General features: G+C 35.6%; 6 protein-coding genes across 17 annotated transcripts; 4 read left to right on the forward strand and 2 right to left on the reverse strand.

Annotated features, from left to right (window-relative positions):
• The first annotated feature begins 5,193 nt into the window (after window positions 1-5,193).
• Window positions 5,194-6,643, forward strand: LOC143146004 (PRADC1-like protein). 2 transcript variants are annotated; one of them, XM_076309930.1, is made up of 4 exons: window positions 5,194-5,340; window positions 5,450-5,731; window positions 5,811-5,950; window positions 6,047-6,643. In XM_076309930.1, the coding sequence occupies exons 2-4, from the start codon at window positions 5,647-5,649 to the stop codon at window positions 6,491-6,493; spliced, it is 672 nt and encodes a 223-aa protein (XP_076166045.1). In that variant the 5' UTR covers window positions 5,194-5,340; window positions 5,450-5,646; the 3' UTR covers window positions 6,494-6,643. The 2 variants fall into 2 exon arrangements, with proteins under 2 accessions (XP_076166045.1, XP_076166046.1); XM_076309931.1 differs by having other exon boundaries at window positions 5,831-5,950.
• On the reverse strand, window positions 6,592-9,486 carry LOC143145998 (xaa-Pro aminopeptidase ApepP). Of its 4 annotated transcripts, none has more exons than XM_076309909.1 (6): window positions 9,472-9,486; window positions 7,733-8,707; window positions 7,332-7,658; window positions 7,129-7,259; window positions 6,875-7,050; window positions 6,592-6,809 (listed from the first exon to the last, which is right to left on the reverse strand). In XM_076309909.1, exons 2-6 carry the CDS (start codon window positions 8,554-8,556, stop codon window positions 6,687-6,689), a joined length of 1,581 nt encoding a protein of 526 aa, XP_076166024.1. In that variant the 5' UTR covers window positions 8,557-8,707; window positions 9,472-9,486; the 3' UTR covers window positions 6,592-6,686. The 4 variants fall into 4 exon arrangements, with proteins under 4 accessions (XP_076166024.1, XP_076166023.1, XP_076166022.1 ...); XM_076309908.1 differs by lacking the exon at window positions 9,472-9,486 and adding an exon at window positions 9,347-9,454; XM_076309907.1 differs by lacking the exon at window positions 9,472-9,486 and adding an exon at window positions 8,968-9,317.
• LOC143146000 (heme A synthase COX15) lies at window positions 8,198-13,615 on the forward strand. 6 transcript variants are annotated; one of them, XM_076309915.1, is made up of 7 exons: window positions 8,200-10,446; window positions 10,524-10,651; window positions 11,012-11,171; window positions 11,252-11,378; window positions 11,607-11,739; window positions 11,813-12,437; window positions 12,507-13,615. In XM_076309915.1, the coding sequence occupies exons 3-7, from the start codon at window positions 11,013-11,015 to the stop codon at window positions 12,759-12,761; spliced, it is 1,299 nt and encodes a 432-aa protein (XP_076166030.1). In that variant the 5' UTR covers window positions 8,200-10,446; window positions 10,524-10,651; window position 11,012; the 3' UTR covers window positions 12,762-13,615. The 6 variants fall into 6 exon arrangements, with proteins under 6 accessions (XP_076166031.1, XP_076166030.1, XP_076166029.1 ...); XM_076309916.1 differs by having other exon boundaries at window positions 8,198-10,733; XM_076309914.1 differs by having other exon boundaries at window positions 8,200-10,651.
• Window positions 11,266-18,185, reverse strand: LOC143146003 (ubiquitin domain-containing protein 1). Of its 3 annotated transcripts, none has more exons than XM_076309929.1 (5): window positions 18,011-18,184; window positions 17,589-17,804; window positions 16,822-17,181; window positions 16,630-16,748; window positions 11,266-12,444 (listed from the first exon to the last, which is right to left on the reverse strand). In XM_076309929.1, the coding sequence occupies exons 2-5, from the start codon at window positions 17,668-17,670 to the stop codon at window positions 12,394-12,396; spliced, it is 612 nt and encodes a 203-aa protein (XP_076166044.1). In that variant the 5' UTR covers window positions 17,671-17,804; window positions 18,011-18,184; the 3' UTR covers window positions 11,266-12,393. The 3 variants fall into 3 exon arrangements, with proteins under 3 accessions (XP_076166044.1, XP_076166043.1, XP_076166042.1); XM_076309928.1 differs by lacking the exon at window positions 11,266-12,444 and adding an exon at window positions 12,866-16,512 and having other exon boundaries at window positions 17,589-17,700; window positions 18,011-18,185; XM_076309927.1 differs by lacking the exon at window positions 11,266-12,444 and adding an exon at window positions 12,866-16,512.
• Window positions 17,468-21,946, forward strand: Mms19 (MMS19 nucleotide excision repair protein). Its single transcript, XM_076309905.1, has 9 exons — window positions 17,468-18,146; window positions 18,367-18,605; window positions 18,932-19,264; window positions 19,340-19,934; window positions 20,011-20,292; window positions 20,368-21,089; window positions 21,173-21,430; window positions 21,493-21,657; window positions 21,731-21,946. Exons 1-9 carry the CDS (start codon window positions 18,050-18,052, stop codon window positions 21,929-21,931), a joined length of 2,892 nt encoding a protein of 963 aa, XP_076166020.1. The 5' UTR covers window positions 17,468-18,049; the 3' UTR covers window positions 21,932-21,946.
• Window positions 21,947-22,101: 155 nt separating this feature from the next.
• On the forward strand, window positions 22,102-22,989 carry Rtp (MORN repeat-containing protein retinophilin). Its single transcript, XM_076309933.1, has 4 exons — window positions 22,102-22,245; window positions 22,361-22,544; window positions 22,612-22,721; window positions 22,784-22,989. Exons 1-4 carry the CDS (start codon window positions 22,236-22,238, stop codon window positions 22,930-22,932), a joined length of 453 nt encoding a protein of 150 aa, XP_076166048.1. The 5' UTR covers window positions 22,102-22,235; the 3' UTR covers window positions 22,933-22,989.
• Window positions 22,990-23,129: the final 140 nt, after the last annotated feature.

The raw sequence follows: 23,129 nt of genomic DNA on the forward strand, positions 1-23,129 counted from the left end.
CGACGAAAGTGAAATTAATGGACGCCACGTAACGAGAAAGTAAAACACTGTAACGACGCGAGTCTCTCGACTAGGCACGATCGAAGCGACACCGTAAAACTTGGCGAAACGATGGAAACGATTTCGAGATCGTCGAGCGAGACGAACCGTCGCGTTCGTTGCTCGCGAGCCTTCTCCAAAAAAGGTAATCCGCATGATTCGGTAGAATCGCGTGGAAACGGCGCGTCGAGCGTGCTACGGGTGACGACGGGGAACCGATCGCTTACCGTAATTGGCCAATTAATGGAAAACGACGATCGACGATTTTCCCAGGGCTACCGAGGCAACGTCTCGCGACGCTCGAAGCGAGTCCACGTCATCGATTCTTCGCGCTCAAACGAACGAACGAACGAACAAACGAACAGTTTTGGCTGGCTCGCTGGCTCTCGCGTGCGGAGAACGTGCAATGGCCACTACATAGGTGTATGCACACCTATATAGAAGAGACAGTGCAAGAAGTGGGCAGGAGTGAGGCTGTGAGAGCATGTCTATAAATAGGACCAAGATCGAGATGAGGCCTCCTCTGCACTTCGTGATGCCTTCTGTCCTTCTCACCCCGCTATCTCCATCTCCTTCTGTTCTACTCTTCCACTTCCCCGCGTTTCTTTTTCTTACCCTGCTTCGTCCTCGTCTCTCCACACTTCTCTCGCTACGTCTTCGTCCCTTTTTTTTCTCTCTCTCCGTCCTCTCCGTCTCTGTCTCGCTCCCTCGCTTTCGGTCGTTCCGTCCTCGTCCCGCTTCTTCTTCCTAGCCTCTTCCCTCCCGTTTCTTTTCAGACATCCCCTCCCACTCTAACGAATGACGACGACGACGACGACGACGACGACGACGACGACGACGACGACGACGACGACGACGACGACGACGACGACGACGACGACGACAACGACAACGACGACGACGACGACGACGACGACGGCGGCGACGGCGACGGCGACGCACTCCTCGCACGACACATAAGGATCGAGGCGCATACGCTCGCGCGCGTGCAGCGCGTCGAGCAAAAAAATGTCGTAAAATATAGTTCCTCCGTGGATGTGTGAGCCCCGAGAGCCCGGACCCCTCGAAGAAGAAAAATGCGTGTTGGGTCGCGCGACCGGCCGCTCGCTCGCTCGCTCGCTCTTCGAGATCGAACGATGGGATGAGTCAGGTACTGGTGTCCGCCGGCGAGCGGTGGATCGTAGGTGTTCGGTGAAATTTGATTCCCGCTGCGCGACGCTGCAACGATGCGACTTCCGATCGTGCGCGCGCACCCACCGCGACGCGCGCTACCTTCCGGCTTCCGGATGCGAGATTCGGCAAGATACCTGCTTCGAGACGGCCCTAGGTTTTTTCTTAGCGGTAAATGGAGAAACGGACACCGAAAGTACAAATCATTGAATAAGAAAAAGGAGAAAAAGAAAACGAAGAAAGCATCGAGCTAAGAAAGAATAGAAAATCAATTTTACGGAGAGAGAAATAATATCCGCGAGAATAGTCTAAAGAAGAGAACGTGGACACATTCGGTGACGCGTTTAGTTGTTCAAATTCGATTAAACAAAATCTCGAGTTCGAACGAACCGAGGGTTGTGTATCTCGGAACGAAAAGTTTCACCGGAAATCTTAATTTCGTTCCCTCTTTTCGCGAACCCGATAAAACGTGATCAACGAGAAAGCTACTACATCCGCTTTATCAATTTTTATCGTTTTTTTTTTTTCTTTTTCATTCTAATTTCCAGCCCGTGTGTTCAAGTTCTCGTTCCCTGGACCCACCGGACGAGTGGCGCATCGACGCTGCAAAACGAGCATTCCGCTTTCATTCGCGCCGCGCAACGATACCCAGTGTCGCATCGATCTTATAAACCAGCATCAAGCGGAGAGCAGCCGAACGAGCTGAGCTGAGCTGAGCTGAGCCGAGCCGAGCTGGCCGGCCGGCCAGTCAGCCAGCCAGCCAGCCAGCCAGCCAGCCAGCCAGCCAGCCAGCCAGCCAACCAGCCAGCCACACCCCGACGCGATTAAACCTGTTGCTGCTTCGCTCGTGGCACAACTCCATAGACACGTACACGTAGGTGTTTGGCCACGCATATACGCGGGGATCACTCTGAATGTTTTCAGACGCGAGATGCCGGCAGACCCGTCGCCAAGTTCCATGAGCTTCGAACGAGACGGCTCCTTGAAACCGATCTCGGTACCCAGAACGTGGACCGAAACACGCGGAAAGACTGAAAGATGGACCGTGAAACGCGTTAATGGTCGATACTGCGCCAGGTGCTCGATCCAGGTAGCGAAACCGGGTAATATTCTTTTTCTCGAGGTACTCGCGACAGTACGGTACTCGCGACGAGATCGATGCAAGAGTAGCATATAACGCGAGCGATCGGGGGTCTCGAATTTCGCGTCTCTGGTAACACTGTGACGCAATTCGGTAAACCACGAGGGAGGGGGCTGAAGTTGCTTCGGATGGGTTCCGCGTAAAGATTTCGAGGAAAGCTGGTCCTTCGCGAAGATTGAATATTTCGCTATTCCTATAGCTTCTAGCCTTCCACGAAAACTTTAAATATCACCGGGAAACGTGTACATAGATGTACGTAGATGTTCCAGTATTTCCATAGTTTGGTGGATGGTAGAATATGCTAGCACGCGGTTGGGAACGCGACGGCTCGTAGTAGAGATCGTAGCGAGCCGATCGGTTTCGAAAAGTGGCCGAAAAGTATCCTCGTATCGGGTTGTGGGCCGTGGAAGAGTCCTCGCTGGGGGTTAGGGTCACGTCGCGTAAAGGCAAGATAGACCGTGGAAGCGGTGCGCGTATATGCACAGCGGCGATGACTGTCGGCGGGCCAGGCTGGGAGGGAGGGAGATGAAGAAGCGGTGGTGTGCGAAAAGGCAGAAGAGCGAGGGGGATTCATTGAGGAACGGCACGTGCAGATAGAGCGCGACCGCGAGGTGGATGGAACGGGCAGGGGGTTACCACCGCAGGGGGTAACAACAGGGTTGCCAGGCAACCGTCAGCCGATGGGTTGCCCCTAGCGACTGATTGCGTCACTGCAGCGCCGTATGACGTCACGCGACGCCACTGCCCTTGACCGCTCGAGTCCGGGGAGAGCGTCCCGACGACCCTCTCTTCTCCCTCCGCTACCGCTACCGCTACCGATACGCACCAACCCCCTGACGCCGAGTCCGGGGGCGGCGTGATCCACCGACGGGCCGGAGGAAGCCTCGAGTTATCCATCCACGGCTAGCGAATAAACACCTGTACCGCGCGTCGTACGTGCACGTTCGCCCCGGCCGGCTTTCCTTTCCACCACTTCGTAACAGGGGGATGCTAAAGGCGTCACGAAAATAGAGCCTCGTTTCTCTTGCGGATTATTTTTGGTATTCAGCGCTGATCGACCGCCGTTATTTTTATCGCGCTCGAGCAACGTTTGATTCGCGCCCCGAGGCGAGCGGGGTTACACGAAAGAGATATGATAATAAGATTAGCTCGCGCGCACGGTTACAACCTGAACCGTGTCGGCCCGGTCCTTGATGGACGGAATCCTCCTTGTTTCGACGACGCGGGTCTCTTCTCGTTCCTCTTAGATACCCTCGAATCTCGTCTAACACCGTTCGTACGAAATCTAAAATGATGAAAGCATCCGTAAAATTTTCCCGAGTTTATTAAATCCTGTTACGTGGAAACTGTGTTATCACTTTTGCGTACGTGTACACGTCGAAACGTGCGGAACCTTCGCTTTCCAGGACGACGCCCGAAAATCCGTACGTCCGGTACACCTGCACTTTACCGAGAATTAAGCAAATCTTGTTACGGACTATACCTCGCTTGTTTGCGTTTGCTAATAGCATCGGTTATCGGGCTACGGTACTATGTTTCGGATGGGTCTGCCTACGAAGCTACGATATTCCCCGGAAGACTTATTAACGCGCAAACTGTTAGTATTCGAACGAAAATCGAAACAAGGTTAAGTTTAATTCCTCGAGTTATTCCCTTCTCGGTTATATCATCGACGACCGACCGACCGACCGACCGACCGCCCTGCATTATTGTTTTTCCTGGTATCCTGATTATTATCTCCCAAATTGCTTGGGACGACACCTGTCGCGCGAATCTTTACCATCGTTTGGCAAATATTACTTAGCGGGGGAAATATCGGCAATTTATCGCGCAGAATTACCCACCGTGATTATTCGTGCACAATAAAATCCAAATATGTAAACCGGAGAAACAATCAAAGTTACCAGTCGCGACTCAATCTGTAACCATAGCAAAACGCGTTACGATCCGTTTCACAGGCTCGAAAGTGACAAATAGTCTTCGAAAAATTGCCGCGGCAGACAAACCACGTGAATCTTGTACAGGTTAATACCTTTACGTTTCGTTCAAATATTTTATACCTACCCGTAACGCTCCCGTTGGAACGAGGACGCTGTTCGTGGGCGATGAACGTACGTAACCTGTTGTTTCGTTCTTGCCGTTTGAACGGTGAGAAGCTAAAAAAAAAGAAAACAAAAATAATTAATAGTTAGCGACTTTCTACCGTTTGCGTCATAAGCGCATCTCGCGAGAACAAAACGAATCGAACGCGAGCGTTTCGATTGATCGCATGAATCGATCGATTTCATAATCGATGTAACAAAAACGCATCTTGTAACGTGTTCTTTGTAACCCAACATTTCACAGAAATGGTTTTCTTCGAAGAGTACGATTAAACCTCGGATCTTTTATTTATGGATGCACACCCTCTCTATTTTACGAACGTTCGCAACGTGTCAGGTTACCTTTACGTGTGTAGGCGTGTACATGTATGTACCGAACCTACCCAGCTGACGTTCGTTCATTCAGTTCGCTCATCCATTCATAAAATGCAGTAGCGCGGGACGCATGTGCACACGCCTCAGCTTCTTTCTGCCTCCTGTCGCAATTTTATGCTTTATCGATGGCCGAAACAGTCGTTCCGACCGTTCAAGAATTGAACACCTTTCACCGATTTACCCGCGCGAACGTATCACGGTCCAAACGATTCGAATGTATGCGCAACATATATACGTAATTCGCCCGCGAAAACTCGCCGTTGTTTTCGATTAATCTCGCTAGTTCAATCGTACGCCACTAGATAGCAGAAGTTCTCGCACCTAATGTACGCTCTCCTTCCACGCGGAAAGAATGCAATTGGCGCAGTCGTGCTCACCTACTTGTTTCCAAAAAAAAGCGGGTTGTTTATGCTTCGTTATGGTCAGATTAAAGCAAAGCCAGATCGTTTGACACGATTAAAATTTATTTTTACGTATATTATCTTTAAGCATCTGTTGTGCAGGATGTCGTAGGTACAAATTAAACTGCTTAGCAGAGCTTCTTAAAGAGAGTAAAAATATTTTCATAAATGTATGTTAAGAAACTAATCATTTTAGGGATATTGCATTTTTTTATTTCTAGATTCGTATCATTGTACTTGTTTGCATTGCCTCTTATACACACACACACACATGTGTGTGTGTTCAGCTTTACACGTTTATATTTTACTGTATATATATCGTGTTGTCGAAGGAATGTTTCGCGAGTGACGCACGAAAAACAAGTGGTTATGTCAGTGAGTGTCAGGTAGTGTCGTTAGTAACGATGTAAAGGCTATCATGCGAATACAGGGAATGAAAGTCTTTGGTTCTTTCTACGTTCTTATTTTATTCGGCTTTAAAATATCCAGTGGAATCGGTGGAGGTTAGTACTGTTTCGAAAAAGTTTCATTATTGACAAGTGCATTTACTAAATTTAATATTTGTCGCGAAAAATTTGACAGGGCATTCGTTTAAATTTAAGATGAGAGGCTCTTTTATCGATGCGAGTATCGGTGCGGATGTATTTTTTGAAATTATATATCCACCAGAATTGGAGTACACTTATAAATTGAAGCCGGCGAAAGATTTTGGAGCTCCTTTCGTAAGTACCCTTAAATTTAACAAATACTTCAAATTACAAATAATTAAAATTAACGAAATATATTAATTCTATTTCTTGTATGTAAAACAATTTTAGAATGCAAGTTTCTTGGAAGAAAGAATTCCTTTAGTTCCGGTCGACCCTCCTCATGGCTGTCGAATAGCAAAAAATATGAAAGAACTGAAAGGTAGAATTGCACTGGTTGACAGAGGGGACTGTAGCTTTTTTGCAAAAAGCTTAATGGCCGAAGAAGCTGGAGCAAAGGCTGTAATTATAGCAGACTATCACTCGTCGTCTATCGAAGAATCAATAACTAGCCCGCTATGGGCAGATTATTACTACGTAGAAATGATACGCGATGATTCTATCCCATCGTCCAAATCGGTAAACATCCCTGCTGGATTTTTGCTAGGTAAAAATGGCAAAATGATCCGGCAAACTTTGCGACGTTTAAATCTACCATTTGCCTTAATCAATATTCCGGTGAACTTAACTTATACTTCTTTGGATAAATTGCATCAGCCGCCATGGTTGTTTTGGTGATTTTTATAGAGTTAACTATATAGATGACAAAATTTTTAATTACAACTACGAAACTGCTATTAAGGAATATGGAGTTAATCAAGAAAGAAATAACTGTGTAAGCAACTTATTATGTATTGTAATTGTAAAAAATAAGAATTTCCTTTCCTTTTTTTTTTTTCCTTTTTTCGGAGTTTGGGTTTCAAATTAATCGTTACTTTATGATCGCTCGAGTTTCTCTTTCCAACCATTCGAGTGCTTGAGAATTTTCTGGTCCTTGCAATAGAGGTCTCAAAATATTTAAACATCTTAAATGATAATTATTCAAATATTCAATCTGAAACGAATTACAGTTTATTATCTTAGGATAATTAAAATATGAGAAACAAATCGTACGTGTACCTCATTTTTTGTTAATAACAAAACATCGAGTAACTTGGTTTGTATAGGCACCAATGTAACAGTCTCAAAAGTAAGGAATCCACGATTCTCGTGATTATAGATTGTATCTGCCTCTACTACCAATTCTATATTTTCGAGTCTGATTCCAAATTTCTTGTCCTCGTAATATCCTGGTTCTAATTGTTTTAACAATATATTGATATTAATAGTTTACTGTATACGATATTGACGTCCATAATTCTTATATTTCGTACCGTTCGAAAGAAACATGCCAGGTTGCAAACCTGGGTCATCCGGATATGGTCTCCAAGAAATACCGATAGGTCCTTCGTGAACATTTAGAAACGAACCTACTCCATGCCCGGTACCGTGAAGATAATTAAGACTGTAATTGTACGTTTACATAATATAAATAAATAGTATTTTCCATTTTATAACTAAAAAGAGATATATGTACCCAACGCTCCACAAATTCTCACGAGCAAGTGTGTCGAGATAATTTCCTTGTATCATTGAAGGAAAAATAGCTGATGAAAGACGATACTGACCCTTGAACACCCTGGTAAAACATTCACGCTCGAAATTTGTTGGATTACCAAAATGTAACGTCCTTGTAACGTCTGTTGTTCCATCCTGGAATTGGGCACCAGAATCGCAAAGATAAAGATCTTTGTCGGTAATCGGTATATCTGTCTTTGATGTTGGCTGATAATGAATTATTGCTCCATGAGGCCCAACCGAGGATATCGTTGGAAAACTGAGTCCAATGAAATTTTCCTGCTCCCTTTTGAGTAATATACGTTACGACTAATATTCGTTATATTCAATTTCTGTAATTTTGCATACAAATTTTCTTACTGTCTAAATTTTTCAAGTTGTACTGCTCCCGATACTTCTGTAATGATTTCTTTCTTATTCTTAATTCGATCTTCCAACCAAGAAAAATATTTTACAAGCGCTACTGCATCTCGTATATGTGCTGCTTTCATTCCTTCTATTTCGACATTATTTTTTATAGCTTTCATAAGGTTTATCGATGTAATAGCGGTATGTTTCTTTGTTTCTCCACAATCGATGTGCAAAGCATAGCTGGAACCATTGCTTATCCATATTTTTTCATTATTTGTACACGAACTTGCAATTTGCTTCAGAAATGTATGTATATCGGTGTATGGGTGATAAACTATATTTACCCCCTCTCCTGTCAACTGATCTTGAGCTTTTTCGCTTAATCTACTTTTATCAATGAACAAATGCAAGGCATTTGACGTAAGAATGACATAAGCAAAGAAAACAGGATTATAAGGTATATCAGATCCCCTTAAATTCAAAACATATGCTACTTCGTCCAAAGCTGTGATCACAAGTGCTTTTGCTTTGTTCTTATTCATGTCTTCTCTACAAAGCCTGACTTTTTCTTCTACAGTACATCCTGAAAATTGCAATGGTTGTGGAAAAACAATGTTACCTGTAGCAGCTGGTTGCTCATTGCCCCAAACTTTATCAATTAAATTTTCCTCGAGTGGCATCAAATAGTGACCAGCAGCACTTAAACTGGTATGGAAGACTGCCCATTCTGTATAACTCATTAAATTGGAATCTGCACCAATGGTCGATTTAGGTGGTAAGTTAGAAACCAACCATGCAGCCCTTGTCGGAGTGTCCAATAAACCTTCTTTCATAAGTGTCCATTCCTCTGGTGGATCAAATTCTGCTAAAGCTTGCACATAGTATCTTCCATCTGTCCACAGCAAAGCTTTACTTGCCGTAATAATCGCAGTACCGAAAGAACCATTGAAACCACTGATAAAATGAATCCTTTTGTCCCGTTCTCTTAAATATTCCGATTGATGAGCGTCGTTCGAATTTATAATCAATGCCTGAATACCTTTCTCTTTAATATCACCTACTTTAACCGCTTCCATTAACTCTCTAAGTTTAGCTAATTTAACTGCACCTTTTCTTTGTGCCATATTGGTATTTTTATAACAACAAATCTCTTAATAATTAGTAATATATTAAAACAGAATGAAGCTACTTAATTTATTTAAAATTGATGCTTCTCTTCTATAATGAACGGTACTAATATTTACCTCCACAGTTCTAAATCATTTTAGTTACTTTAATGCAACTAGAAGTAAAAACTGAATTTAATAGACACTTAAAAAGTATGTGTGTAATTGCACTTTGCACGCGGAGAATGTCAATCTCTTCGTTTCAAGTACTCGAGATTATAACATTTTTCGTCTCGTCATAGTAAGATAATCTTATCGAATATCTTAAAAAAATAAGCATATCTTTTCCTGTTTATTACAAGTATGAAATTTAAATTTAGTATTATGTACTAAACTTTGACATTGATTAAATCAAATTTTAGATATGGACAATGGTTTGTCTCGAGGTTAAAAATGATACTCTTCTTAGAATAAAGTAAACTGAAAACATAAATATATTGAACTAAACTACACCTACAAGTTAATAACTAGTACTCATAATTTGTTGAAATTCATTTTCCGATTAATTATAATCCTTATTATTGTGTGATTTAACAAAATTACATTCCATACGAACTTTACGCATTTATTATTAAAACGTACACAGAGATCCATTAATTTGTTCCATTTGAGGGGATATGGAACACCAATCGTATCTCTTCTGCTCTTCAACAAGTTGCTAGTTTCACACGGACTTGGAACATTTTATCAAAATGAAATGAAAAATATTTTCAAAGTTACAATTAAGTACCCTAACATTTTGATCAACTTTTTCAAGTCCCATCTATTTCCAGACCTCTGTTCTATAATACGTATCTTATATCCTAAGGATAAAATAATCAAACAATATTTAGAACTTTTATATATGTTTCTCTGACCCATAATTTAGAATCGCATAAAGAGAATGAAAGCAAAGTAAGGAATAAAGGAAATTACTCGTGCTATTTAAAATGAATTTATTAAAATGGATCAGAGTTACAGTAAACATATTTTCGATGAGAATTTTTCACGTTTCATTAAAATATTTCAGGTTTTATATATTATTATGCGTTATAAAAGTTTTCTATGTTACTATATTATACTTATTTTGATATTTTAAGAAGTTATTTCAAGTTTGCAACCAATTAACTTGGAATAATCCTTTGTTGCGAGTAATACTGATTACCAGGTTTCATCGTGAAGAGGTTGCTGCGAATAGAGACCCGAAGATAGATACACATGTAGGTGGAATCAAAGTTCCATCGGTCTTTCTCTACATCCAGTATTAACAAATAATAAGCTGTTTATTCGCTTGATAACTTATCGTAAAATTTAAATAACATCGTCTACCATTTCATTTGTGCGATAAATAGAAATTTGCCATGGAAGAGAAGGGGATGGCATTCAACATATCATATTCCTCTCGAACAAAATAATCAATGAACACGTATCATGTATAATTGTAGATTGAATGTTTGGTTGGTATTATTTACCTTGCCTTATGTCGCTATATCTACTTTGTCAAGCGCAAACGTGGAAGGTACAGAATAAAACCACGTGACTTTAGACAGGTCTGAAACCGAAACAGGCTGTGCCTCGGTAATAAATACAAATATAATAGAATTTATACAAGTTACGATTTATGTATATACATAAATAGCAGTGTACCATTTTAGGGATGAAACAGTAAAAATGATGCGAATGTAGAAGTGTACACCGATCTTCAAGACTGTGTTTTGACTCATTATGCGTCAGATCTGCGGGAGACATTCACTCTTGGTCAGAATTACCACAATCAGTGAGAGTGCGTAATCACGTGATTTTGTTTTGCACCTACCACTTTGTCGTTGAACGAAGTATAATACCGATCACATTTGTTTAATCGAGTAATTACACAAATTATGAAACTTATCGTTTCACTTTTACAATAATTTGTATTTGTTTTTATATTTTTCTACATTTAAGTATTATATTAAGTTACATTTTGAAAGTATGCGAAATAAATACAATCATTTGTTTACATTCTATTATTGAACAAAACATAAAGGTAAAATATCGTTTAAATTAAAAATATAACATTACAATGTAAGTACATGTATAATTATGTGCTCTCAATTGAATGTAAAATTGTTATAATTCCCTTAAAAATTGAACATTCTTTCAGTATGTTTAATTTGACAAGATATTGTACCTCGACAATTGGAAGGAGCAGCGCAACGAAATTTCTATCAATTCAGCAAAGTTTTTATACATATGCTTCAAAGCCAACAATTAGAAATAAGGCATTCTTATTAGTGAAAAGAAGTTCTATATATTTACATAAGGTATTGTATAATCAATTTGTAAATATAAAGTAAAATACTATAATACCTGTATGTTTTGACTTATTTAACATTATTTGTAGGATTTACTTAGACAAGGAAGTGTTATAGCTTTAAGTTTTGCATCAAAGCCATTCCAAAAATCAGATAAAATTGTAGGAAAATGGATGTTAACTTGCAGCGGCATGATATTCGTAGCTGTAATTTTAGGTATAATTGGTTACTTTTTATTCTATTGCTGTGTACGTATCATTGTAAAACTTATTGTAGATGAAACTTATGGAAAATAATTCTTCAAACATTCTTCTGCAACTTTTATATTTCTTCCCTATTAAGTTTTTATATAAGATAAATATTTAAGCTGTTATAAAACAATAGAAGAATAAAGTACATTCAAGGAACACCCAACAAATTATTTTTCTTTTCCTATGTGTTTAGGAGGTGTAACAAGACTTACAGAATCTGGTTTATCCATGGTTACTTGGAAATTATTTGGTGAGAGAATGCCGATCACTGAAAATCAATGGAATATAGAATTTGAACGTTATAAACAATTCCCTGAGTACAAAATGTATGGGATATTATAATACAAAATGAATGCAAATATCATAAAATTGTACTTTGAACATAAATCTCTATTGTAGAACTAATCAGAACATGACATTGAAAGAATTCAAACATATATGGTGGATGGAATATTTGCACAGAATGTGGGGACGTTTGATAGGAGCTGTATTCATAGTTCCAGCAACTTATTTTTGGGCAAAAGGCATGCTGAGACCAGGAATGAAAATTAGAGTAGCTATTTTGGGATCGTTAATTGGTTTACAAGGACTTATGGGTTGGTACATGGTTAAATCTGGTTTGGAAGATCGTTTCGTGGAACCATCAGATGTTCCTCGTGTCTCACAATATCGCCTAGCTGCACATTTGGGATTGGCATTCATTATATATATAGGTTTCCTGCGTAATGCTTTAGATCATTTGATTCCTGCTCAAAATTTAATGCTCAATACTTCAAGTATTAACATTGCTTATATAGAACAAAAACTGAAAAGATTTAAAATATTAGTTCACTCCACAAAAGGATTAGTCTTTCTTACTGCTTTGTCTGGAGCTTTTGTAGCGGGAATGGATGCAGGTCTCATTTACAATACATTTCCAAAGATGGCAAACAAATGGTTACCGGATGATATACTTGCGATATCGCCTACATGGAAAAATTTTACCGAAAACCCAACTGCTGTACAATTTGATCACAGACTTCTGGTATGTCCTAAAAGTGAAAATTGAATTGAATTACGTATCACCAGTACCGTAATTTATATTTTTTTACAGGGTATCGCTTCTTTATTTTTAATAACTTATATTGGAATAGCATCTCGTAACCATACACTTCCTGGTAATACAAAGAAAGCAATAGCTGCAGTCCTTTGTGCTGGTTATTTACAAGTATTATTAGGAATATCAACATTGCTGTATCATGTGCCTATACCATTAGCTGCATCTCATCAGTCTGGTAGTCTTCTTGTTTTGAGTACAATGACTTGGTTGTGTCATGAACTAAAGTATTTAAAAAATATTGTTAAGTGAAGTGAATAAATGTAAACACTTTCCATTACAGAAATTTGTAATGTGTTGCATAACATTTTGTTGTTTGATACAAATTAGGAACTGATAGGAGAATACTCTAACACTTCCACAACATTATGCTTTATTTGACAATGCATTAAGTTATAATAATCAATATTCATAGAAATTAATTTACACATGTGTAGTTTAAAGTAATATAGCTACAATCAGAATATGAAAGTTCAACCGTTTGAGTGCCACGCGTCTTTGCTGTTTCCCCGTTCAAATTTGCTAAGGAGCGCTTTTTCGCCTGTCTTATTCCCTATCCAAAAATGCCAAGTGGCGCGATAGCCGCTTGTCTTATTCTTCGATTAAAAATGCCAAGGAACGCTATTGCGCTGTTTTCTGTTCTTATGCGGTAAGTTACAATGCTTTCAATTCAGTGTTGTTCTGACATCCTTCTGAGCATAAGTACAGACATCAACGTGTATAAATAATATCAAAATATTATTTAAATATTTTATTCTAAAACGGAATGATATCTGTAAAGTTGCGCATCGACAGAAGCCGAGCGAGTGCCGATTGTCGGCTTCGCAGTCTGAAGCGCTAGCACTTTTTGAACGAAACAGAAGAAGCGCAAAATTGCTCCTTAGCACTCAAACGGTTAAATAATTTTATACTGTTTTGTAAGTATATTTAATTTCATGTGTATAAAGAACAAATAAATACCTATCCTAAAATAGTAGTAAACAAATCATGTAGTAATATTTGTAGCATTTTTTGCTCTTTTCATAATTCAGCAAGATTACGTCTTATAGATCTGACTGGATTATATTCCCAGACTATAAATTGAAATAAACCGACTGTTAACATTATTTGTTTTTTCTTGCACTTAGGCATATATCAAATATTAAATGATGCATCTAATTTTAAAATCCAGCTTTGGTAAGTAATATTAAACTGTTTGATAGTAATGTTCAATTAGTTTAAAAATGTGTAAACCCTGCTTAATTAATAATTGCTATCTAATTACAGTAATATTTTTATTAGCATTCCAAAAGTTTTTTTTCATAATGTCATAATATCTTCTAATAACTTCTGATTAGCAACAGAGTAAATTCAGCATTATTTTATTGGCAGTTGTTCTACCTAATCTCCAATCAGTCATTCTTTGATTCTTTTTATTATTTAAAACGCCTTATATGCATTGGTCCAACATAGCAACATTAATATTAAGCAGCAGCAATATTTATTAGGCGTTTAGAATTGCACTTTTGTTATAATGCTTTTTATTTACACTCATTCTTATTTTCATTTTTTTGCATGACAATTATGTCTCATCACATTTTTATTCAACATTACATGAATATGAGTATTAAAGGAAAATGTTTTTTATCATTCATACAAATAGAAATTACATCACATAGAAACACAACATTTATATTAAAATGTTCATATGAATACGTATGATGGATACATAATTTACTTGATACTATGCACAAAATAATGTTTCTGTATAGTTTGAATATCAATCAAAAAAAAAAAAACTTAATGCAGTCTCTTTTACATATTGCAAGTAACCCAAATCCTATATCGCAAAACTAATATCAGTCTGATAGAATTTATTATTCCATTGAGAATCTTATGCCTTAATTACATTCGGGTAACGAATGTCTTCTCCATAAATGCAAAATTACTATTTCAAACTCTGTATTTATGAAAGAACACGTAAAATAATACTTTAAACAGCTTTACTGCTTTATCAAAGAAATCACATGTTTGATCAAACCAAAAATATCTTTTAATTGCATATTTCTGATGCATCATTACAGATTATTGTACAAAAGAATTTGTTCCTTTGTATAAAGGAGTTACAGTTCTAGAACACAATGATCTAGCAGAGAGATAGAAGAATGGTATATGTATGTGGAACTCTTAAATTTATAGACTGATAAGTGCAATTTTATTTGCACTGTTATTTATAATATATATTAAAGAAATGCATCATAGTTAACATAAAAATTCGTTTTTTTTATATGAACAGGGTTTTATACACTTTTATGTTCATACTTTTAACGATGTCTTCCAGTCATTTATATCGTCATAACTTGCACGTGATTACCCGATTTATAAATAAGTTATTTATAAGATTAAATATTTTTGTTTTGACACTCAAATTGAGAATAGTGGAACTGATATATGTATCCGTATACATATATGCTCTATATATTATGTATTATACATACACTCACACGCAATACTATATATTATAATTTTATGATCAATGCATATAAGAAACAAACTTTATCACCGCCGTGTTAGTACAGTCAATAAATTCACACATAAAATGCCATTTTTGTATAGTCATACTTTAGACAACTTTTTTTCGAGCAACATGTGGAGCAGAAGTACGAATTAAGTGCCATTTAAAATTGAACTAGCAGTACTGTTCTTATTGTGTCAACATTTTTATCATATGCACAAGTAACACACATGTGAAAACGATTGTGCTGATAAAATTGTGTAAAAATAATATATTCTGCACCACATGCGATTCAATGTTAGTCTTATGTTTTCTTCTCTGTGCATTATTCAGCTGTGAAGATCTTATTCAATATCTTATTAGTACTTACAGGAAGGAATCGTAGATTTTAGGCCATTGATAGGCCAAAACATATACTCTTATCAAATAATGCAAACTTATGACATATAAACACTCATAATTCATTTACAAAAATTTAAAGGATCGAGTCAAAAACAAAGTATCAAAAAATTTTATGCTTCATATATTATGCAAAAATAACAGAAAATGTTAATCGTCATTTCTACTAATTTGATTTTAATACAAATTAAAATTACTTGTTTTCGATTAAGGAAAAAAATTTTGAAAATAGAATCTAAGAAAAATGACAAAAAATGCAGCATAATAAGCAGTATATATCTTTGTTCCTTTTTTCACTATTGTCCATTGATATTTTTTTATATTCAATATTTATGTAATTCTCTTATCATTATTACAATTTTCTTTAAGTGTATGACTTATTTCTTACATCATATAATTATGCAACAGTATGTAAGCAGCACAGAATAATTTTCTACATTTATGTATACTTGATTTTCCGAGTGTTACAGCACCAGTATCTTCGTTGGCAGTAACAAACAAGTTTGACAATATTAGAATTAGAGTATAACTGCTTTTCCAGCTACGATGAATTGAATATTACTTTCAAACCAATTTTCATTTTTTTCTGTGTACGTGTTAAACTTTAAACCAATCATAAATTTTAATTAGAAATCTCTAGTAGCATATTCTTGTGTGTAGTTAACACTTTGAAGTATCTTTCTTTTGATCTAGCATAAATTAATGAAAATTAAATAATCACAACCTACAATTTAAACGCACATTCAATTCTTATAACATTTACGTATATTACGAGAAATACGTTGTAAGTGCAATTTATTATAAAAATTCACTTCAAGAATTGCTGCTCTATCCTTAACAATGACATGATATAAAATTAAAAAAAATGTATCTTATTTGAACATGTGTAAGATAGTGCTTATTAGAAAGGTTGGTTCAATGTGACTTGTATCTTATGTATACATTAGTTCAGCTTGTTTTCATTGGACTATCATCCAATTTTTCAGGATTCACAATTACTTGTATTACATAACCTGGTTGTATTTTTGCTTCTTCTATATGCATTTTATCACCTAATAATTTGCCACCAAAAAACCACCTTTGACGAGATGGCTCCAAACCCTCCTGACTCTATTAACACAATTATTATAGTAAGCAAAAAAGAATTAAATTATGAAGCTGTGTTAATGCACTATACATAATATATTGATGGACATTTTATATTAATATAAAGAATTCCATACGCACCTGTAATTTCTTCTTAGCATTAGCAACAGTGTCTTTGCTGTAAACAGGCAATTTAACTTCACCTAATGTAGTTGACAATCTGAGCTTCAATGTCTGTTCAACTCCACTGTCAACAGGTTCTATAAATAATTAATATAACATTGCCACTATTGTAAAGATTAAGATTTCCTTCATCAAATTTGATTGCATTACCTGAACAATCAGCAGGAGAGTCTCTTCCACTATCCTCCTTCACAATATTAATAGGATACGATAAGCAGTAAATGGGGACTTGATATTTGGTTCCCAACTCATCATAACATTCTGTTAAAAAACCATTTGGCACAGAAATATTAGCCCCATCTAATATAGCCTGTGCTAATTGATAATCTTGAGCTTCCGCCGCAGCTGCTCCAGCTCTCAATGCATCCCATATCTCTTTACGACCATCAAATGCAGGTGCTGTATCCCAAAATTCATCCCTTTTACTTCTCAACTGGCCTTCTGTTAAAGGTACATCTGATTTCCACCTGATAACTTCGTGGCATAAAGGATGATTTTTTCTTGAATTTCCTGATTAAGTAAAACATATTTTTCTTTTCTACAATCTACGAATGATATAAAAATACATCAACAAACAATAAAAATTGAGACAGTTGTGTCGAATCAAAGATTTGTTTTGTGTTTTACAGGATCATACATTTTAATTTCAAACAAAAGCAAAGTGATAAACAATCTTGAAATGTAAATATTTTCCAAAAAGGAATAGAAACGATAAATATTACAGTCGATATTAACAACAAGACGTCACGATATATAAAGAGATTATTCAATCTGTTGAGTAACAAATAATATGTAAATACCGAGCCATAACACGCAGTAAACACTAGGTAAGAAGGTAAGAGAAAAAGCTGGTGTCTTCAAGGTTAGCCTGCTGTTGATCGAAATTTCTACATACTTATTCTCGATCAGATCTTTACCTGAATTTACCCTCGTCGAATTTCCCGTGGTGTCGTCGACAGAGGCGTTTCTTGCCCTCGTTATACCTATGCAGCCTCCCATTCTAGGCGGCTGGAGTGACCAAACATTTCACTGAAATTTAACAACACCTCGCATGCCATTTTCGTCCATTTTATCCACTAAATTACGAGTCGGTACCAAAAGAGGCGCTATAATCGAATTTTTGGTGACTTAACCTGAAATATTCGAGCACAAGTAAATGAATATAAAAGTTAAATAAAACGAACTACAAACTCGGATATTTCAGTAATATTTTACTGAGACGTGTTGCACGTAACCCAACAATTATATTCAGGCATTTTTTTTTTGGATTACATCCATCTTTTCACAGCGAAAAAGTCAATTATAGTAAAAATCCTATAGAGGTATATTTTATTCTTACGTTGAGGTTAAGTAATACAGCTAGAAGGCATGGTTTGTGATGGCTTCGCTTATGAGTACAATTTTTAAAGAAGGATTTCTTACTGCTTCCGAAGAGAATGAAACACTAAACGCGACATGCCAAGAGATCGCCACAGGTGTGTATTAATTACCATAATTGTTCTGTCTGTGCATGCAGATGATTAACCTTGATGCTTAGACAGGGTGCGAATAAAAACTAACCGCACACACAAAGAGAATACCTGTTTACAATTTACGAAACCTGACTGAAATTTATTTGAATGAAAATAGGGAATTGAATGTATTAAATGTGCAAAGTTTGATCACTATAGTTTGTAATTATGTTTATTTATTTAGAAATACTATCCGGGCATGCAAAACTTCATACAGTTGTCGAAGAACTTGGACCATTTGTAACTGACAAAGATGTTGGAATACGGGAGAAGGGCATTGATACTTTGTCTTCTATTTTGTCATATTTACCTAAAGATTATTTGAATGAAGCTGAATTGGGTTTTATAACAACATTTTATTGTGATAGACTCAAGGATCATCATAACATCATACCAGCAGTAATAAGAGGAATATTAGCGATTGTAAATGTTGCATTGTATTTTAAAATTATAGTAAATCCTAAGAAGTTGCTATGATTTTTCTCTGAGAATATCTTTTGTAGTTAATCTTCTTGTGTCAACTGCATTTCATTTATTTTCAATGTTTTTATTTACTTTTACAATCCCATAATTTTGTCTCTTGTATATATAAGAGTAAACAAGTCATACTGAAAACATTGAAAACATTGAAATTTTACCTATCTTCTTTGAGAATCTGCAGTGTCTCAGTTACAAGTAATTTGTAACTTCTCAGGATTCATTGTGTTATGTATGCACAGTTACTAGACAGTGTAATATTGATGTTTTAGGTTCAAATGAATCACTTACCTCAGGATTCACCGGAACGGTTATTTAGAGTTCTTTTTGAAAATGTGCAATGCCAATCTCAAGTATCGTCTGATCGTTATAACATATATTTAATATTTACAACATTGTTGCGAAATAGAGCAGAGGACTTAAAAGCCATGGGACCTGATTTTGTTTATGGAGTCCTTACTTCTATTGATGGAGAACGAGAAGCTAAAAATCTTTTGCTATTATTTAGCATACTTCCACATTTCATGAAAGAATTTTCATTAGGCCACTTAACTGAAGAAATGTTTGAAGTCATTGCATGTTACTTTCCAGTTGATTTCAATCCTGTAATTATATCAATCAAGATTTTAATTGTTCACTATTTATGAATGTAAATTGTAATTTGACTTGAAATTTTTCAGTCTGGATCAGAGGGAATAGGAATAACGCGCGATGATTTGGCAGAAAAATTAGCACCTTGTCTTTATGCTATACCACAATTTGCTGAATTTTGTATACCTCTTATACTTGATAAATTATTCTCCAATCTCAAAGTTGCCAAATTGGATTCTCTGAAACTTTTGTGTAATGGTGCACAAACATTTGGCACTAAAGGCCTTGAACCACATTTAATTGAGTTATGGTCTGTTTTAAAAAAAGAAATTATGTCTGATGGGGACTTAGAACTAAAAAATGCAAGTTTAAAAACAGTCGCATGCATAATTGAAGTTATATCAAATGATTCCAAGCTATGTACAAGTTTCATTGATGACATAATCACAGATACAAGATCTTCTTTGTATGATGTACAACTTAGTTTATTCAGATCAGCTGTGAAATTGCTAGAATGTGTAGCAACCGTTAATAAAGAATCATGTGTACAGGTGTTGAAAATAGTAGTACCATTATGTCTTAGTCAATATTCCACAAAAATTTCAGTAATTGATAAAGTTATTTTAATCGAAACGTTAAATAATTTTATTAAAATCAGTTGTGGTCATGGATTTAATATCAAGAGTAAATACATATTTTATATATTTCAGGATATTTGTGTTTGGAAAATTTCTTAAATATGAAACAATATTTGGTACAGGTGTTCCAGAGTTAACATGGACTGATGTACCACAATTATATTTAAACGAGCTCTCAATACAGCAAGCAGAATTGCAGTCAAGGCTATTAAGTGGTCTAACAATACAAAAAATGTATTTGAATGAAGTACATCGAAATTCTGTTTATGACAAAATTTGTTACCTGCTTGAAAAGAATTACAATGAAATGAGAACAATCTGCCATACATCTATTTTAACCTTTGCTATGTTATATCCGCGTGAAATATCAGTTTTAATACAAGAAAGGTTCCAATTAGATACTGGTAAATCAAATATTGTTAATTTCCAAAATATTTGTTGTGTTTTGGAATATAGATTTAATATTTTTAATGTTTCAGGCAAAGAGAAGACAGAAACACAAGTTCATAAACTAGAAGTACTAGCAGCTGTTGCTAAGACATACGAATTAGGTATTGAAGTTCTTCCGCGTATTGTATCCCAGATAAATGCTGTCAATTTTGAAATAAGCTTTACAGCTTTAACATGTCTTCACAGGCTAGTTGCTACAAAGAGCATTAATTATGATATTCGACATTATCTGCATAATGAGTGTAATATCATTGAGAAATTGGCTGGCCTTAATATCAGCTCTACAGATCAAAGATTAAATTTGATTTTACATATTTGCCAGCTAATTGTAAGAAGTTTTATGTTTGAGGAACAGCAAAAGATTGTCAATACATATGCTCCAGTTTTAAGTAAACAAATTTTGGAAAGTAATGCTGTTTTAATAATGAATATTTTCATTCCCTTACGACCAAATATTGATTTATCAATAAACTTGAATTTGTTAGAAAATTTGTATAATTTAGCACTTAATAGCATTCATTCAAATATAAGATTTATAACATGTAAATTTATTGCTGTTATACTAAACAAAATGAACGATGATGATGAATGCTTTCAACATGTTTTGTCATATTTTAAAGAAAAAATAAATAATAATTTAAAGTCAGATATTGGTAGTGAAGCAAAAAAAGTAGCAGCTTTTTTGCAAATATGGTTAACCAAAGCTATAATTACAAAAGGTTCTTGTAATGTTGAAATCTTTCTTGACGAGGTATGTAAATATTTCTGATAATATTTTAACATGATTTACATATAATATTTTACACTTCTTTTAAATATTGTCTTTATTTATAGCTGTCAAATATTTTCAAACACGATCAAGTAGGTCCACATGTCGCTCAAAAGTATAAAATTTTAACCGATAAGCAGGAGGATGCTTTAGTGGAAGAAAATTTTTGTAAAATCAAAATCTTTTATAAACAAAGAGTATTTGAACATTTAATAAGAAGAAATCATGAATTTGAGAATTTATCTAGACAAAACTATTTAACTGCGTTAGTGGGCCTATTAGAAGAAGTACCTATGGATCTTTTATTTATGCATTTAAAGAAGGTACTAATTGAATATTAATATAACTATTATAATTTAATATAATAATAAATATTCTTTTTCAGTTGGTCTCACTTTTAGTAGAATCTTTGTCTCTCGATAATGAGCAATTACTTTTTTCAACATTAATAACATTGAAAGTTTTATTGGAGACTAAACATCCTGTTTTCTCCGACAAAGCACAATGTTTCATTCCAAGATTTTTTACGTTATCCATCTATAAAACGATGGTAATATTTTATATAATTATTTTAAATTATTGTATGCTTTCTTTCATACCTTTTGTACTATTAAATATTTCAGAGAGTGAGAATAGCAGCTTTAGAATGTTTAACAAATTATTGTAATTATCCGACGATTTTAATTAATACTTATAAGCAAGATGTATTAGAAAAATTAGCAGTTTCAATTGATGATCGAAAACGTTTAGTTCGAAAAGCAGCAGCAAAAGCAAGAACACGATGGTTCTTAGTTGGTGCCCCAGGAGGAATTAAAGCACAATGATTTGTTTATTTTAAGTGAAATTAGATTAATCACGAATAAAATATTTTATAACTTAATGAACATTTATTTTTTTTTAACGTGTATACAAAACACGGACTATATGTGCCTGTTTATATGTAAAAAAAAAAAATTAATGATTTTCCCTACTGTACTAGATTTACATGTGGCAGTATAGAAACTAAGATTCAATATATTGTATAAGTGCTATATTGTACATAATGTACATAATTGAATAAAGAATTGATTTCTGTAACAGGATTGAAACCTGAAAGTTACTCTTTAATGCTTTTAGTATACTAGAAGCATGGGTGATGGTAAGACTTAATTTCTAATAATTTCTCCTTTTAATTTCTTATGGATTTACAAATTGCAAACAGTATGTGTTACAATCATAGAGTTAGAAATCTGCACAATAAAATTTATTTATAGGTGTGGTAAAAAATGGTGCATACAAATATGAAGATGGCACAAAATATATTGGAGACTGGAATGGAAAAGGTTTAAAACATGGTGCTGGTTCTTTACTTCTTCCCGATGGAACACGTTACGATGGTGGTTTTCAAAATGGATTGTGTTCTGGTTTAGGAGTAATAGTGTTTCCAGATGGAGCAAAGTAAATGTTATTGTGAGGTCATCTAAGTTATATAATTATTAATTTTTTAATGTACTTTATCTATCAGATACGAAGGAGAATTTATGCAAGGTTGGTTTCATGGCCATGGTGTATTTTGGAGGTCAGATGGTATGAAATTCGAAGGAGAATTTCGTGGTGGTCGTGTATGGGGGCTAGGTATGTAAAATGTTAGAAGTGTACATTTCACAGAGCATTTATAAATTGATATTTTAATTAAGGACTGGTCACATATTCCGATGGATCGCATGGATTTCCTAGAAATGAGGGCTTTTTTCAAGATTGTAAATTGGTACGTCGTAGACATTGTCCAGACATAATACATAAGGCACAGAAGATTTCTATGATGGCTCGTGCCCAATGCAGTTAAATATTAAGCACATATAAAAATTAGTAGTATCAGATCTTAATAAAAGGGTCTAATATTTCATGTTGTTATTTATTTACTAATTCTATAAACATCATTACACATTTTCAGTCGTCATAAATTGTCTTTATTATTATTTTTTCATCCATCTGTAAACTAAAAAAATAATGAATACCAAATTATGTCTTATTTTAATTTCA

Source organism: Ptiloglossa arizonensis, chromosome 4, assembly GCF_051014685.1.
Source record: "Ptiloglossa arizonensis isolate GNS036 chromosome 4, iyPtiAriz1_principal, whole genome shotgun sequence".
In the NCBI taxonomy this organism is placed as follows: domain Eukaryota; kingdom Metazoa; phylum Arthropoda; class Insecta; order Hymenoptera; family Colletidae; genus Ptiloglossa; species Ptiloglossa arizonensis.